Source organism: Schistocerca nitens, chromosome 5 (assembly GCF_023898315.1).
Source record: "Schistocerca nitens isolate TAMUIC-IGC-003100 chromosome 5, iqSchNite1.1, whole genome shotgun sequence".
Taxonomy (NCBI): domain Eukaryota; kingdom Metazoa; phylum Arthropoda; class Insecta; order Orthoptera; family Acrididae; genus Schistocerca; species Schistocerca nitens.
The window spans coordinates 97786234-97804956 of record NC_064618.1 but is presented as its reverse complement, the minus strand read 5'-3'; the positions used below and the strand labels follow the sequence as shown (position 1 = coordinate 97804956).

The window sequence follows — 18723 nt, the reverse complement described above, 5'->3', positions numbered from 1 at the left end:
AGCAGGTCTCGTGCATTGAAAATTGGCTTCTTACAGTCTCCTCCGGATGGTTCTCTCACTAAACACTGACCTCTCAAACTAGGTGGAGTTGATTTTGTATTTCAGTGGCAGTGGTGGGGCACTTGAAGTTGTAAGAAATGGTGTTCTCTTGCCAATGTTACTCTTCTCACGTGTGATCCTGGTTTCATTGCATAGTGTCCATCTTTCCTCTGTCTTCTTATAGTTTTGGAAATTGTTGAAGTTGTAGTTCTCAACACATTTGTAACATAATGCCTGCTGCAACCATCTCCTACCAAAGCTACAGTTTTTGCAGCATTTTCAGGGTTTAACAGCATGTGTATTATAGAAAGCCAATTATTATAATCAGAGAAAGATCCAACAAACGTGTAATTGAAATGGGAGCAATGCAAGGTACAACAATAAAGACACTGTCATCTCACATCCAGTGATGTCTTTCAGGATGTGCAGGGAAAAACAATTAAGTCTATTGCAGTAAACAGTTGAAGTTTCATTATTTGCTTGTGAGGCAATGTCACTAACATCCCCATCTAAAAATATAGGATAAATAGATAATTACTCATCATTCATTACATGCAACATTTTTTGTGCCAGTCAGTGTGTCGAGCTTATTTAGTGTAGAATTTTAATTTCTACTATAACTTTAATTTGTTTAATCCTGTTGTTCATTACTATGATAAAATTACATTAATTGCTTTTAAATTACACTGTACAGAATATCAAATAACACTACAGATCATGTACTTTTTATTTAGACACTATATACACTCTGTGTTGTTTTGCTAATTATAGCTTCAGAATTTAGAAAAAGTTTCTGTAAAGTGGACTGGGATACCCAGTTAATCTGAATTATAGTGAAACCTCACTAATTTAAGCTTTCATTTTCTTTGTGGCTGCTTTTTGTTTAAATGAATGACATTATTACCAACCATTTTAGGGAACTAATACATTAACGTGACTTTTATATAGGTGCCACAATAGCTGGGCTTGGAAAGCGGAAGAAACTTGGCAAATTAGGTCCTGTAATGGAGAAAAAGGTTCTTCCTGTAGAAACAGATCCAGCTAGGTTAGTGTCTTATGTTTGTGGTAGTAACATATACAAAGAAGGTGAAGATATCAAACTGAAGGAAGATTCTGAGTATCCAGACTGGCTTTGGAACATACGAACAGGTGTGTACACCAACAACAAAGCTTAGCAACTCTTAGTCTCTATTGCCTTACTGCTTTCCCTTAAAATGCATTTTACCCTTTAAAATTACATGTACAGATTTTTGATGTGGACCACTTTTTATGTTTCATTAACACTGCATCAAAGTAGACCACTTCTATGCGCTAGTAAACATGTCTTCCCAAGAAACCAGACGCATGGACACTTGTTCATCAGATGTCGCCCATAGCATCTGAAGACGGCCATCGTATCATAAAAAGGCGATTTTTTTTTTATATTTTTTACTCAAATTACATTACAGTTAAACTGAAAGGTGCAAATAATTTTACAATTTATTGCAACCAAGTGACCATCTTTTGATGAATTTGCTGCCCAAATTCTGCATGCAGTTCCAAGGTAGTTAGCAATATTTTGTTCCAATTTTGTTAACCACAGATTTTTATTATGGTGTGTTGTAGTATAGTTTAAAGAGTCCAAATGTGTTATCGTCCTGGCTTGCCTTCTGGCTAAAGCCTAAGACTTGCAACAGTTTTAATTTCTAAGTAACAAAGTGCAGAACATAATATTAAGTATGTCAGTTTCGTTTCTTTCAAGAAAATTATTTAAAAGTCAGTATTACACAAGTTTTTAACAGTGTTTACTGCTTACAAGTTGACATTAGTCTTCCGAAATATTAAAAATGCGGCATACCCCCAGGTCGAGGCCCCTCTTTTGGCACCCTTGGTCATCTGTCATGTATATTGATGAAAAAACTTAAAAGAAAGGTACCCACTCAAGAAATTATCACCAAAATAATGAATCATTATGTTGAAAATTATTGCTTTAGAACTGTTGAAGCTGAACTGAGTAGAACATATTTTTCTTGCAAAACATGTTCAGCTTTATTACTTGCAAGACATCTTCAGTGGCTTGGAGTAAATATATATTTGTATGTTTACACTATTTTGCTTTACATTTTGGACATTATATATAGAAGTTATAAACAGTTACAGCACTTTCTGCGTACCTATGTTGGAGTGATGTATAAATTTCTGTGTACAAACTTCATAGATGTTGGTCTAACTGTGTTCTTTTTCCTGTTTTACAGCTGTTATTCTTCTGCTTTCTGCCACACAAAATTTCATTGTCACAGCACTAGGAAATGAACATTAGTTTATTTGACGTAATATTTTGAATGGTGTTGCCAACTGTTGAATGTTATTACCAACTGTAGAATGTGCCTGTGTGATATCAGTCACCTATCCCTGTGTGTGTGTGTGTGTGTGTGTGTGTGTGTGTGTGTGTGTGTGTGTGTGTGCGTGCGTGTGTGTGCGCCTGTGTTGTTTTAATGTGTTTGTGTGTATAAAATGTTTTTTTTTTTCAATTTTTCATTAAGTTTAATAGAGAATTTGTATTAATATGTGTCTGGTTTGTAACACATTTGTTCTCTGCTACGGCTTTCTGGATATGATACTGTTCCTGTATTGTTATAAGGCATTTGCTGCAGTTGTTTGCCCTAATGATTTTTGTGGGGTGTGCAGCACTGCAGATTGCGTATTTGGCTTCCACATTTGTGGATATGCTTCGTGGGCCAGGTTGGCTATACCTCACTTCAGAGGTTGTTTGTCAACAGAAGAGTCACCGTTTACTGCCAAGCCTCCTGCGGCTGCCACAGCATTTGGTAGTGCTAGTGGTGCTGGTACGTGGTGCGCAGGAACACAGCACTCCAGTCACAGGCACCTATTCCTGTCCATGCAGTCACGTGTTCACGTAACATTGTGCATGTAGTCTTCCATGTATGCATACTTAAGTTGCTGCTCCACCCCTGGAGAGCCAGTTACACACCAGCTCTGACCATCAGTTGCCATGAGTCGCCATTATGGACTAACATCTACCGCAGCTGCTGCCCGCCCAGGTGTCATTTCGTCTTCACTGTGAGCCCCATAGGACACTGGACTTCCATCCGCCGCCACCAATGGCAACGCTTCGCAGAATCTGCATGTGACCACCATGAGCACTCTCCACTGTGGGACTGTATCGTTACAGCATCCATGACTGTCCCTAGCTCCATGGGACCATGTCTTTGCTTATCCTTCATCCTTTTTGCCACTTCGATATTCAGGGACATTTGTCCTCAGAAGCTGTACTTAGGTGACGAGAGTGTCTCTCAGTGGTTCTTGATGTGTATTAGTGGTTTTTTTGCAGGTTGTTCATGTGACTTTAAGACTAATGAATTTTTATATATGAAGACAGTAACTGTTCTCGAAAGAACAGAATACTGTTGATGATCGTGCAACTTTTCCCTGGAATAAATTATGACTAACTGAAACCCTCAGCTGCCGACACGTGTTGTTGATATACCTCGATGTGGACAGCTGAAAATGTGTGCCCGACCGGGACTTGAACTCGGGATCTCCTGCTTACATGGCAGACACACTATCCATCTGAGCCACCGAGGACACATGAATAGCGCTTCCCGTGGGACTCACATTCCCATCTGTCCACAATTCTACATATGTAATGTACGTTATAGACATTTGCCCATTCACTCATTACTTGCGCACACTTTGGCGATTCCCGTGAGAGTGTGGGCAACCTGTGCGCATTCGCACAGACGAAGGTCAATGGCTGGGTGGCCTTTAACTATATATATGAAGACAGTAACTGTTCTCGAAAGAACAGAATACTGTTGATGACTGTGCAGCTTTTCCCTGGAATAAATGATGACTAACTGAAACCCTCTAACTGTGTCCTCAGTGGCTCAGTTGGATAGAGCGTCTGCCATGTAAGCAGGAGATTCCGGGTTCAAGTCCCGGTCGGGGCACACAATTTCAGCTGTCCACTACGAGGTATACCAACAACACCTGTCAGCAGCTGAGGGTTTCAGTTAGTCATCATTTATTCCAGGGAAAAGCTGCACGGTCATCAACAGTATTGTTCTTTTGAGAACAGTTACTGTCTTCATATATATAGTTAAAGGCCACCCAGCCATTGACCTTCGTCTGTGCGAATGCGCACAGGTTGCCCAAACTCTCACGGGAATCACCAAAGCATGCGCGAGTAATGAGTGAATGGGCAAATGTCTATAAGGTACATTACATATGTAGAATTGTGGACAGTTGGGAATGTGAGTCTCACGGGAAGCGTGCAAGGGATAAGTCCCTGCAGTCGCGCTATTCATTTGTGTCCTCGGTGGCTCAGATGGATAGAGCGTCTGCCATGTAAGCAGGAGATCCCGGGTTCGAGTCTCGGTCGGGGCACACATTTTCAGCTGTCCACATCGAGGTATATCAGCAACACCTGTCGGCAGCTGATGGTTTCAGTTAGTCATAATTTAATGAATTTTTGCTTGTGTGTTAGTTTATCTTGATGGGGCATCATATTCATGCTTATTTATTTATTTTGTTTATTAACATGTCAAGTTCTGTAGGACCAGATTGAGGAGCAAATCTCCAAGGTCATGGAACGTGTCAGTACATGAACTTACAACATAAAAGTAAAAACAGATAAAAATAAATGTTCATGAACCTGAAAGAAAATCAGTCCATAAGTTTAAGCAAACGCTATCAGCAATACAATGAGAATCAGCTTAATTTTTCAAGGAACTCTTCAACAGAATAGAAGGGGTGACCCATGAGGAAACTCTTCAGTTTTTGTTTGTAAGCGCGTGGATTACTTGTAAGATTTTTGAATTTGAGTGGCAGCTTATTGAAAATGGATGCAGCAGTTTACTGCACACCTTTTTTCACAAGAGTTAAGGAAGTCCGATCCAAATGGAGGTTTGATTTCTGCCGAGTATTAACCGAGTGAAAGCTGCTTATTGTTGGAAATAAACTAATATTGGTAACAAGAAACGACAATAAGGAATATACATACTGAGAGGCCAATGTCGAAATACCCAGACTCGTGAACAGAGGTCGACAAGAGGTTCGTGAACTCACACCACTTATTGCCTGAACCGCCCGTTTCTGAGCCAAAAATATCCTTCTAGAATGGGAAGAATTACCCCAAAACGTAATACCATATGACATAAGTGAATGAAAATAAGCAAAGTAGACTAATTTACGTGTCAAAGTATCACTCACTTTTGATACCGTTCGAATAGTGAAAATGGCAGTATTAAGTCTTTGAACAAGATCCTGAACATGGGCTTTCCACGACAGCTTACTATCTATCTGAACACCTAGGAATTTGAACTGTTCAGTTTCACTAATCATATGCCCATTCTGTGAGATTAAAACTTCAGGTTTTGTTGAATTGTGTGTTAGAAACTGTAAAAACTGAGTCTTACTGTGACTTAATGTTAGTTTATTTTCTACAAGCCATGAACTGAGGTCATGTACTGCACTACTTGAAACCGAGTCAATGTTGCACACAACATCCTTTACTACCAAGCTAGTGTCATCAGCGAACAGAAATATTTTAGAGTTACCCTTAATACTAGAGGGCATATCATTTATATAAATAAGGAACAGGAGCGTGTAATGACAGTCTGTGATATTAGATACAATCCACAAATTCTCTTGGTTTGAGATACTGTGTGTGTTGATTTGGTTGTTTAGATTTTGGTATGTGTTCATTTTGTAAATGGTGACCAAGTTTCTCAGTAGCTGCATTTTCGTGAACCTGTGTCATGGTGGTTGTTCTATTTTCTGCATAGATTGGGCAGTCCTTTTATGCACTGGTGCATTAGGAATTCTCTACATTGATGTAGGAGGGCTTTGTTGTTTTCTGTTCTGAATAGTTTTGGTTCCAGTTCTCTGGCAGGGTATTTTCGCATAAGGTTCGAGTGTCATTTTGATTTGTAATGTCTGTCCAATTGTTGGAGCTGTCTTTGACTCATAACTCAGCTCACTCAGATTTTGCCTACAGTGGCCATGTGTCAGCAAGCTGCTTCCGCATTGGTGCTGAATTTTCAGATATGTGATGGCTAGAAAGAGGACTGGGCCATATACTGTCAACAGTTGGAGATGCAGTTTATAGCCTATGGCATACAAGGTACACGGTGTCTTGCTCACTTTGTTGCAAGTGTGGTTACTGAAGTCTTTAGTTTACATTGTCATCTTTTCCCAGACTCACTTCCGGCAGTCAGTAACTGTTTCCTTTCACAGACGGGATGTATTTGTCTTGTTGTTGTTGTTGTTGTTGTGGTCTTCAGTCCTGAGACTGGTTTGATGCAGCTCTCCATGCTACTCTATCCTGTGCAAGCTTCTTCATCTCCCAGTACCTACTGCAACCTACATCCTTCTGAATCTGCTTAGTGTATTCATCTCTTGGTCTCCCCCTACGATTTTTACCCTCCACGCTGCCCTCCAATACAAAATTGGTGATCCCTTGATGCCTCAGAACATGTCCTACCAACCGATCCCTTCTTCTGGTCAAGTTGTGCCACAAACTCCTCTTCTCCCCAATCCTATTCAGTACCTCCTCATTAGTTATGTGATCTACCCATCTAATCTTCAGCATTCTTCTGTAGCACCACATTTCGAAAGCTTCTATTCTCTTCTTGTCCAAACTGGTTATCGTCCATGTTTCACTTCCATACATGGCTACACTCCATACAATTACTTTCAGAAATGACTTCCTGACACTTAAATCTATACTCGATGTTAACAAATTTCTCTTCTTCAGAAACGCTTTCCTTGCCATTGCCAGTCTACATTTTATATCCTCTCTACTTCGACCATCATCAGTATTTGTCTTATTGAAATCAATTTCTTGTGTTGTGCAGTGGTCTCATACAGTATATTCAAGGACATTGAACTGTGCTTTAGGAAGTTATTCCGTAAGGGTTACTTGATTTTTCTAGTTTTGTGAATCAGATGTCAATGGTTGTGCAAAACATAATCAGCCATCTTGTTAGTTGTATCTTGCATCCTTATTGTGAAGCTGATGTAACTTCATGGGTTCTTTTTATGCATGGTGTTTTGCGTGTGTTCATTGCTTGTGGAATGCAAGGTTGTGTTACAGTACTTGGCAGCTAGTTGATAACTTCTCTGGCACATGTTTGCATGTTGGCTGATTGTACTATTCTTTCAGTCCATTTGTTGCGAAAGTCTGCATTGGTGGCTGTATTGTGTCTCATGCTATGGGAGCCGTGCTTCTCTAAGATGGTTGAGCCATATCTTTTGAGGGGTGAGGGGTGTGTTGTATGCAGGGCTGTGCCCAGCATATTCGTCCACCACACTTACAGGTATGCTTCGTTGGTCAGGTAGAGCCCCTGCCTAATTTTGGAGGTTGTCTGTCAATAGAAGAGTCACTGAGATGTTTATCACCAAGCATCCTGTAGCTGCTGCAGCATCTGGCGAGGCCAGCTGCTCAAGTATGTGGCATGCAGGTCACAGTACATAGTGCTGCAGTCACAGACACATTAGCTGTGTCCACGTGGTCATGCATCCACATGACCCCACGCACATAGTCTTCTACAGTTCCATACATAAGTTGTGCTCCTTGAGAGCCAGTTACGCTCTGAGCGATCGTCAGCCGCCAAGTGTCTCCATTACGGATCCAATGCCTGCCATTGCTGCTGCCTGCCAAGGTGTTGTCTTGCTGTCGCCATGATCCATGTAAGGCACTACTTCAGAGGATCTGCATGTGACTGCACACTGCCTCATGGGACTGTGTCATTACTGCACATTGCTCCTCGTCAGTGGATGCCCCTGTGCCTCGTGCCACCGTGTCGTTGCTTATCCTCTCTGCTCCACACCACTTCGACGTTCATGGACATTCATCCTCGGGGACTGTACTTAGTTCAGTTCATGTTAATAAACAAACAGATGCTATTGCAAAGTGTTTATTTCAATACTACCTGCTACACTGCTTCTCCACGATAAAACAGTTTTCATTTCTTATTCTTAATTACTGTCTTTGGGGGTGACTGGAGGAGACTGTACAGGGTGTACATAAAGTCCGGGAACACTCTCAATTATTTATTGCACAAGAACTAACATTGTACAGATATTTGATGTGCATGACACACTGATTTCTTTGGACTCCTTATAAACGTCTCTTGTACACACTCCACATTCACTTCACTCACACTGGGACATCAGCTTCTCTTTGCTGGGCACAAGCAACCCATTGTAACGAATTTGTTGTGTCAGTAGTAAATGGCCTTCTTTGTTGGTATCTTATTATCGAACTTGGTTCTAAACATCCATTGAACAGCTGTAGCCTACTTGTTTTTGTTGAACTCCAACACACAGAAAGCTCGCTCCGCAACTGAACTCGCCATGTTTGTGACTAGTGCTGACTATCGGCAAGTTACCAAACTATGCTGTGGCGGTGTACATGAAAAAAAAAAAAAACCTTTCAGGGTTTCTCGTCAAAATGACGTGTGATATCTGTACAATGTTTCGTTCTTGTGAAATTAATAATTGAAAGTGTTCCTGGACTTTATTTACACCCTGTATCATTGTGTCTGTTGCTCTTGGTTTTCTATAAATGTTAAAAGCATACATAAGATCCAGACTGTACAGTATTACAGCCAGTCACAACAACATGCCTATTTTGTGCTTCATGGCATGACATCCATTGACTTTTTGGTTTAATCTTGTTTGAAATTTACAAAATCATATAAATACAAAGGGCTCATTTGGAAGTTAGATGTGCAGAGGAACTGAAACTCTTTAACCTTTGCTCATAACTTCCTTTAAAATACTGAGTTATGGGGAATGCCATGGTGATTTTTAAAAGTGATAAATATAGGCAGTTTTATTACTTACATGGGAGGATAGGAACTACAGAAAACCCTGTTTTTACTTCCCACATGTTACCTTTTACCACTTTTTACATTCATTTTTGTTAATCCTAACAGAAGTCCTGTTCTGTCAATATCGTACTGTCAATACAGTACCGTTCTCTGTTTATGAAGACTGCCAACTTTAGTGTTTTAACAAGTATTGTGTCACAAGTTTTATTTACCGTAATGTTATAATGGTTACCTACATGTATACTCTGCAAACCACTGTGAGGCACATAGCAGAAGGTACATCCCATTGCTTCAGTTATTAGGGTTTCTTCCTGTTCCATTCATGTATGGAGTGCGGGAAGTATGATTGTTTGAATCCCTCTGTGCATGCAATAATTACGAGGGCTATCCACAAAGTACATTACGTTTTGGAATTAAAAATAAATAAAGTATTGGAATTTTTTTATTATATACAGATGAAAGCCACACTTAAATACTACTTTTCTACATAGTTGCCATTTAAATTAAGGCACTTATCGTAGCGATGGACGAGCTTGGAAATTCCTTCGTCGTAAAATTCGGCCGCCTGCGCCTTCAACCACGTGGTTACCTCTTCTTGAAGCTGTGCATCGTCATCAAAACGCTGCACAGCCGACCACTTCTTCATTGCTGGGAATAAGTGGAAGTCGCTCGGTGCCAGGTCGGGACTGTACGGCGGATGAGGAAACAACTCCCACTTAAAAGATTCGAGAACTTCACGAGTGGCATTTGCCGTGTGGGCCCGGGTGTTGTCGTGAATCAGCAAGATCTTTGAGCCCAGCTTTCCCCTGTGCTTGTTTTGTATTGCTCTTCTGAGGTTGTGCAGAGTTTGGCAATACCTTTGAGAGTTTATTGTAGTGCCTCTTTCCAGGAAATCCACAAAAATCACACCTTTTCTGTCCCAAAAGACAGTCGCCATCACCTTCCTTGCCGACATTGTCTGCATGCATTTCTTGGGTTTTTGGGGGGAATTTGTGTGCCCCCACTGCTTTGACTGCAATTTTGTCTCGCAGTTCACATGCTTAACCCATGTTTCGTCACAAGTAACGATGCGATCGAGTAATGAGTCGCCATCTTTCTCGTAAGGGTCCAAAAACGTTAACGCTGCAGCCATTCGCTGATTTTTGTGAATCTCTGTCAAGATTTTTGGTATCCATCTTGCACAAAACTTGTGGTAACCAAGCTTTCCGGTAATGATTTCGTGCAACAATTTGTGGAAAATTCATAGAGAGTTCCGTTATTGTGAAATTACGGTTTTCACGGACCGCGGCATCGACTTTTTCGACAAGTTCGGCAGTCACTATGCTGGGTCTTCCACTTCGCTCTTCATCGTGAACGTTAGTTCGGCCATTTTTAAATTTTATGACCCATTGACGCACTCCACCTTCAGTGATTATGTTGTCCCCATACACTTCACAAAGCTGCCGATAAATTTCTATCGGTGTATAGTTTTTTGCAGTCAGAAACCTTATTACAGCACGCACTTCACACTTCGCGGCATTTTCAATTAACGCTGACATTTCAAACTGTCACAGTAACTCAACGGAGTACAGCACGAACCTCTCACTAGCACGGCAGGATGCCGACTGAGCGGCAGAATGCCATGACACCAAGATGGCCGCGCTTGCCCCACCCCTAACGGACACAAATGAAAATGTAATGTACTTTGTGGATAGCCCTCGTATTCTAATCTTCTCCTCACAATCCGTATGCGAGTGATATGTACTGGGTTGTAGCATACGCCCGAGAGCAATCATTTAAAGCCGGTTCTTGAAACTTTGTTAATAAACTTTCTTGAGATAGTTTACCTCTATCTCAAGGAGTCTTCCAGTTCAGTTGCTTCAGTATCTCTGTGACTCTCCCCCACAGATTAAGCAAACTGTGACCATTCATGCTGTCCTTATCTGTACAGGTTCAGTATCCCATGTTAGTCCTACATGGTTTGGGTCCCATACTTGGGCAATATTCTAGAACTGGTCACGAATGATTTGTAAGCAATCTCCTTTGTAGAGTGCTTTCACTTCCCCCATATTCTGCCTGTAAAATGAAATCTGCCACCATGACTGAAACTATGTGATCATTCCATTTCATATCCCTACAAAGTGTTACACCCAGGTATTTGTATGAATTGGCCGATTTCAGCTCTGACTCTTTGATATTATAGCCATAAAATACCACATTTTTTTTTCATTTTGTGAAGTGCAAAATCTTACATTTCTGAACATTTAAAGCAAGTAGCCAATCTCTGCACCACATTGAAATCATATGAAACTCTCACTGAATATTTATGTAGCTTTTTTCACATAGTACTTCATTATACACTGAATCACCAAAGAAACTGGTATAGACATGCATATTTGAATACAGAAATATGTAAACAGACAGTATGGTTCTGTGGTTGGCAGCGCCTATATAAGACAACAAGTGTATGCCACAGTTGTTAGATCAGGTACTGCTGCTACAATGCCAGGTTATCAAGATTTAAGTGAGTTTGAACGTGGTGTTATAGTCAGCGCACAAGTGATAGGACACAGCATCTCCGATAACGGATGTGATGTGGGATCTGAGTGGGCCACTCCTGTTCCTTATTTATATAAATCATATGCCCTCTAGTATTACAGGTGACTTTAAAATATTTCAGTTTGCTGATGACACTAGCTTGGTAGTAAAGGATGTTGTGTGCAACATTGACTCAATTTCAAATACTGCAGTACATGGCATAATTCATGGCTTGTAGAAAATGAACTAATGCTAAATCACAGTAACACTCAGTTTCTACAGTTTCTAACACACAATTCAACAAAACCTGATGTTTTAATTTCACAGAACGGGTATATGATTAGTGAAACTGAACAGTTCAAATTCCTAGGTGTTCAGATAGATAGTAAGCTGCCGTGGAAAGCCCATGTTCAGGAACTTGTTCAAAGACTTAATACTGCCATTTTTATTATTCGAACGGTATCAGAAGTGAGTGATCATTCGACACGAAAATTTAGTCTACTTTGCTTATGTCATATGGTATTATATTTTGGGGTAACTCTTCCCATTCTAAAAGGATATTTTTGGCTCAGAAATGGGCGGTTTGGGCAATAAGTGGTGTAAGTTCAGGAACCTCTCAATATGTATATTCCTTACTGTTATTTCTGGTTAACAATATTAGTTTATTCCCAAGAATAAGCAGCTTTCACTCGGTTAATACTTGGCAGAAATCAAACCTGCATTTGAATCAGACTTCCTTAACTCTTGTGCAAAAAGGTGTGCAGTATACTGCTGCATCCATTTTCAATAAGCTACCACTCGAATTCAAAAATCTTAGCTGAAATCCACGCGCTTTCAAATCGAAAGTGAAGAGTTTCCTCATGGATCACTCCTTCTATTCTCTCAAGGAGTTCCTTGAAAAATTAAGCTGATTCTCATTATATTTTGTTGATTGCGTTTACTTAAACTTACGAAGTGACTTTTTTTGGGTTCATAAAGATTTATTTTTATCTGTTATAACTTTTATGTTGTAATTTCATGTACTGACACATTCCATGACCAGAGATTTGCTCCTCAGTTTGGTCGTACAGAACTTGATGGTACATAAATAAAAACACGAATATCTTTTTAATGTTGTTGCATGAACAAGTAGAGCTAATTTGCTGTCAGGAGACAAAAACAATAAAATATTTTTTCAAATAGGCAAAATTTAAATTAAATCAATTTCATATTTTGAGCAATATGACAGAGAAATTTATCCATTTTCACTTGTGTTTTCTTTGCTTTGCTTTGCTGCATTTTACACTCCTTTTGAGTCAATCCACTGAAAAGTGTAAAAAGGTGGCCTTAACTGTATTATTGTTATCCAGAATTTCAACACTCACTTTTCATTCTGATAGAAATTATTTTAAAATAGTCATCTTACATTATAAAAAATTGTTTCTTGATTGGATAAGTCAATAATGTGTGGAAAATCTGGATTAATGTTAGTTAATCTCTCTGTCTAGGCAAGCCACCTGCTTTAGAGGAATTGGACCCTAACACAAAAGAGTATTGGAGAAGACTGAGGAAAATGGCATTGAGAAGAAATAATCAGTTGCAAAAGATAAAGAAGTTTTAGGTGCATCTGTGTACTGTACATGGTGAAATAAGCAATACACCGAAAGTGTAGATAAAGAGCTGTTTTATTTAATAAACTATAACTGTTTGTATTATACATTTTTCAAAATATATGCAGTAAAATTTACATCACTGTGTTCATACTAACTACTATTTTCTAGTTTAACTTCTTCTTTATTTTCAGCAGCACTGCGGCGGTTCCTCCAGGCTGTCATGTATGTCCTTGGATGGATTGGATAGAAACCTGCTAATCCTGTGTAACAGTAGGGATAATAACACTTAAGTGTGATGTCATACTGTCCAGTTTAAAAACAGAATTTCAAGTGCCAAAATTTTAATTTTTCTTTTGAATAAAAAAATGTTAAACTAAATCAAAATGAGACCGGTACCATTAGTTACTGTAATTTCTCACAATTTATTTGCACTATGCATTTGGAGGGTTCCACAAAGGCACATATGTAAGACTATGAATTTTGGATAACCTGTGGCACTGTCTGGTAGCAGACGACAAAACATTAATGTAATAGAAGGCCAAAAGTTTTATAACTCATCTTTTGCAATAAAAGGCACACACTAAACTTCGGTACAAGACTCAAAGTAGTGTTTTGTCTTCTGCTACCAGATAGTGCCACAGGTCACCCAGAAGTTGCACATACATGTCTTAGTAAATGACATAATGCACTTGAGAGAATTTTAACCCTCCAAAATAAATTGTAACTGGTTGCAGGAACTTATACTGTCAATGTTTGCTTCTAAAGTTTATCATCCCACTTATGCAATCAAGGCCATTCTCAGAAAGAAAGAAAAATTCTGAAGACTAACAAATGAGACATTAAAAGTAGCAGATGAGTTTTTATATGTGCGTAGCAAAATAACTGACGATGCCAACACAGAAAGGATATAAAATGCTGACTAGCTATAGAAAGAATACTGTTGCTGGAAAAAAGATGAATTTGTTAACTAATTCTGGTTTAAGTTTTAGGAAGTTTTATTTCTGAAGGTGTTTGTCTGAAGTGTAGTCTCGTATGGAAATATATATGAATATAATAGAGGGAAACATTCCACGTGGGAAAAATATATCTAAAAACAAAGATGATGTAACTTACAGTTGCTTCATCAGGAAAGAGGGAAGGAGAGGGAAAGACGAAAGGATGTTGGTTTTAAGGGAGAGGGTAAGGAGTCATTCCAATCCTGGGAGCGGAAAGACTTACCTTAGGGGGAAAAAAGGACAGGTATACGCTCGCACACATCCATCCGCAATACACAGACACAAGCAGACATTTGTAAAGGCAAAGAGTTTGGGTTTTTCTCAAACCCAAACTCTGTCCTTTTTTTTCCCCCCTAAGGTAAGTCTTTCCGCTCCCGGGATTGGAATGACTCCTTACCCTCTCCCTTAAAACCCACATCCTTTCGTCTTTCCTGACGAAGCAACCGTTGGTTGCGAAAGCTTGAAATTCTCTCTCTCTCTCTGTGTGTGTGTGTGTGTGTGTGTGTGTGTGTGTGTGTGTGTGTTTTTATTGTGTCTATCTACTAGCGCTTTCCCGTTTGGTAAGTCATGGAATGTTTGTTTTTATTATATTTTTCCCATGTGGAATGTTTATTTCTATTCCACGTGGGAAAATATATATAAAAAGCAAAGATGCTGCTAACTTACGAAACGAGAAAGCGATGGTAAGTTGATGGACGCAGTGAAAAACGCAAATACACGCATGGGTTTCAGGCTTTTGCGGCTCGGGTTGCTTCATCGGGGGGGAGGGGGGGCGGCGGCACACACACACACACACACACACACACACACACACACACGTACAACAGACACCGGCAGACATATGTCTGCCTCTGTGTGTGTGTGTGTGTGTGTGTGTGTGTGTGTGTGTGTGTGTGTGTGCGTGTGCATGTATACCTGTCCTTTTTTCCCCCCTAAGGTGGGGCTTTCCGCTCCCGGGATCGGAATAACTCCTTACCCTCTCCCTTAAAACCCACATCCTTTTGTTTTTCCCTCTCCTTCCCTCTTTCCTGGTGGGGCAACCTGGGTTGCGAAAGCTTGAAATTTGTGTGTGTGTGTGTGTGTTTTTTTTTTTATTGTGTCTATCTACCACCGCTTTCTTGTTTGGTAAGTCACAGCACCTTCGTTTTTTATATATAATATTAAATTAAAAACATTCACATACAAGCTAACAGTTCTGACACTTCCTGATAGCAGTCTGTACAGTATCTTAAGTTTCATTAGGCAGTTATTAGCACTTCTGTAATGTTATGCAGTCTTCACTGGAGACACATGACTTGTGTCGGCTTCAGTATTTTCTCCCTGATGCTGTTGATATATCCAGTTTTGAATTATTTCCAATAGTACTGTTCCCAATGAGATGGCTATTGACAACTTCCTTCTTACACCCTTCCGTGATTTGGTTAGATGGAAAGCCCTAATTTACATCCTAAAATTAAAGGGACCAATTAAGTTGTATTCCAATGTCCAATTCTGAAGTTCACGCCATGTAAATGAAAACTTTACAAAAAACTTCAGAACTCTTAGTACATGTATTCCCCGATTGTAGTGTTGTCACTTTAGCTACTACAGTCATCTAATAGCTGAATGAAATAATTCAGTTTTGTGTATGCTGAGCATGACAAAACATCCTGTCAAAAACTACTAAGCACCTTCTCCGAAAACTACATAGAATAACTAGTTCAGAACTCCACACGTAATAGAAACAAATTACAGTGGAATTTCATCCCTCATTACTGCATTTTTCCGCATAATACATCCATTTTTGGAACTCCCAGTCCCAATGCCATTAAACGCTTGTTAAACCAACGAATCTCTGCATTCTTTCTCACCACTTAGCCCTTTCAAAATTTGGTAGTATCGGTTATGTTTGGTCACTGTACCTATTTCCACAGACAGTAACGAGATGTGTGAATAGAATGCTCGCAGCTGCATGTAGGGGAAATTTGCAGGGAGACAGTGCTCTTCAAAGACGGAAACTTTGCAGGTCACACAGATCACTTTCTATAATGTAAATGGATTGATAAAAAAATATACTCACCAAGTGGCGGCAAGAGAACACGCACACAAAAAGGTTTAACTTTTACAAGCTTTTGGAGCCAATGGCTGCTTCTTCTTCTTCTTCTTCTTCTTCTTCTTCTTCTTCTTCTGGCAGAAGGGAATGGAGAGGAGTGAAGGAAAAGGACTGCAGAGGTTTAGAAAAAGGGGTACAGTTCAGAAAAGTCACTCCAAATCCAGGGTCAGGGGAGACTTACCAGGCAGGGTGAGAAGGAAAGACTGATTGTTGACGATAGCACCAGATGAGATTTGAAAACCTAAGAGCTTAATGGTGCAAGGCAGCGTAGTATGCAATCGTGCACAAGTTAATAAGAGTAAAAGCGAAGTGCAATGTATTTAACAGAGATGGGAGGGGTGACGGTGAAATATACACAAGTCAGGAATTGACAAATGTAGGAAACTAAAATGGTGTGAATATAATAGAGGGAAACATTCCACGTCGTCTTTCCCTCTCCTTCCCTCTTTCCTGATGAAGCAACCGTTTGTTGCGAAAGCTTGAATTTCGTTTGTGTGTCTATCGACCTGCCAGCACTTTCGTTCGGTAAGTCACATCATCTTTGTTTTTAGATAAACTAAAATGGTGTGAAGACAGGAGTAACTACTGTGAATAAGTGCGTAAACAAAAGGTATTCATGTAAATTACGGCCAAAAACATGTTTTAGTGCTAGTGCCCAGCTGCGGAATTCTGAAAACTGGTGACAAGGGCAAGAATTCAGATGGCACATGTGGTGAAACAGGCACCGAGCTCATGATTGTCACGTTGTAGAGCATACTCTACAACCGGATATTGTGTGTTGGTGGTATACATCCTCTGCCTATGGCCATTCATCCTGACTGATAACAGGGTGGTAGTCATGCCGATGTAAAATGCCGAACACTGTTTACAAAACAGCTGGTATATGACATGTAAAATGACTCATCTAGTTCCACAGTTATTTCACTCTTGAAGCCCAAATCTATAAACTAGAAATGTACAGACGTGCTAGTACTGCAGGCCGCAAACCCCTCACTGTGACTACATAAGGGCCACAACTTAATTAAAAAATTAGAAAAATGATGCTCCATTGCTTCCATGATTGCTTCACTCTAAATTGTCAGTCCTTGAGTGGTTCCTATTTTGTTAATGTTTATTGCTGAATAGATATAAGATGACCAAAAATGTTAACAAATTTTATTGCACTACCTACCAATAACATACAATTGTTTCTAGTGACCCAACAACAGAAATACAATAGATTTGTTTCATTGAATTGTTTAGCACGTTGATTAGTTCTAGCTGCACTGCTTCTAGTGCATTTTTAGGGAGGGAACGAAAGATTAGTAAAAAAGAAATAAATAAATTCACAAGAACAAATAATAAAGGGCAGGCCATCATGTGGCCAACTGCAGGCTGCATGTGTCCCGCAGTTTGTGCATACCTGCTACAAACAAATCTGTGGTATTGCCATTTTTTGCCAACACGTTTGTGGGCCATCTGTAGGAATCCTTCCTATCCAATCAATACCTAAAACATTATTGTCTGGTTCAGATTCATTGATGACAGTGTCATGATATGGACAGGGACAACCTTTGCTCTTTCTTCCATAACCTCAACACCTGCTCCCAAATACACTTCATCTGGTGCCTTCCGAACAATAAGTTATCTTCCTATATGTTTATCTCTACCTCGCAAGTGGCTCCATAAATACGTCTGTTCATATCAAGTACCAAACAACCGTGGGCATTGCATCACCATTGGAAAGCAAGAGTTGAAATGTAGCAGTAACCTTACCAGGGCTTTTCCTGACAGACAAGGTCCGAGTCAGCTTATCTATAAACAGATGTCCCATGTCATCTCCTCCTTTGATACCTGTTAACCACCCACCAACCAACACATCCTCACCTTGAAAAGTTTCACCAGGGCTTTGACTACCTCTCATTGTGCCCTGAGATGAGGGCTATCCTACCCAAAATCCTAACCTCACCACTCAAAGTAGTGTTCAGCTGTCCACCCAAGCTACAGAATGTCCTTGTCCATCACTATTCCAATCCTGCTGCCAACCTGCACTCCTCAGGTCATCTACATCTACATCTATACTCCGCGAGCCACCTTACGGTGTGTGGCGGAGGGTACTTATTGTACCACTATCTGATCCCCCCTTCCCTGTTCCATTCATGAATTGTGCGTGGGAAGAACGACTGCTTGTAAGTCTCCGTATTTGCTCTAATTTCTCGGATCTTTTCGTTGTGATCATTACGCGAGATATATGTGGGCGGTAGTAATATGTTGCCCATCTCTTCCCGGAATGTGCTCTCTCGTAATTTCGATAATAAACCTCTCCGTATTGCGTAACGCCTTTCTTGAAGTGTCTGCCACTGGAGCTTGTTCAGCATCTCCGTAACGCTCTCGCGCTGACTAAATGTCCCCATGACGAATCGCGCTGCTTTTCGCTGGATCATGTCTATCTCTTCTATTAATCCAACCTGGTAAGGGTCCCATACTGATGAGCAATACTCAAGAATCGGACGAACAAGCGTTTTGTAAGCTACTTCTTTCGTCGATGAGTCACATTTTCTTAGAATTCTTCCTATGAATCTCAACCTGGCGCCTGCTTTTCCCACTATTTGTTTTATGTGATCATTCCACTTCAGATCGCTCCGGATAGTAACTCCTAAGTATTTTACGGT

At 40.1% G+C, this 18723-nt stretch overlaps 2 protein-coding genes across 2 annotated transcripts in view; one reads left to right on the top strand and one right to left on the bottom strand.

The window, feature by feature from the left end:
- Positions 1 to 13315, top strand: part of LOC126259772 (39S ribosomal protein L54, mitochondrial) — a 35830-nt gene extending 22515 nt beyond the window's left edge. Inside the window, exons 2-4 of the mRNA XM_049956775.1 lie at positions 988 to 1188; positions 12881 to 13077; positions 13177 to 13315. Coding sequence (XP_049812732.1) covers positions 988 to 1188; positions 12881 to 12993 — 314 coding nt within the window. The 3' untranslated portion in view covers positions 12994 to 13077; positions 13177 to 13315. The remainder of the gene's footprint in view (positions 1 to 987; positions 1189 to 12880; positions 13078 to 13176) is intronic.
- Positions 13040 to 18723, bottom strand: part of LOC126259771 (probable 28S ribosomal protein S16, mitochondrial) — a 47751-nt gene continuing 42067 nt past the window's right edge. The window contains exon 3 of the mRNA XM_049956774.1: positions 13040 to 13245. Within this exon, the coding sequence (XP_049812731.1) occupies positions 13136 to 13245 (110 nt within the window). The 3' untranslated portion in view covers positions 13040 to 13135. The remainder of the gene's footprint in view (positions 13246 to 18723) is intronic.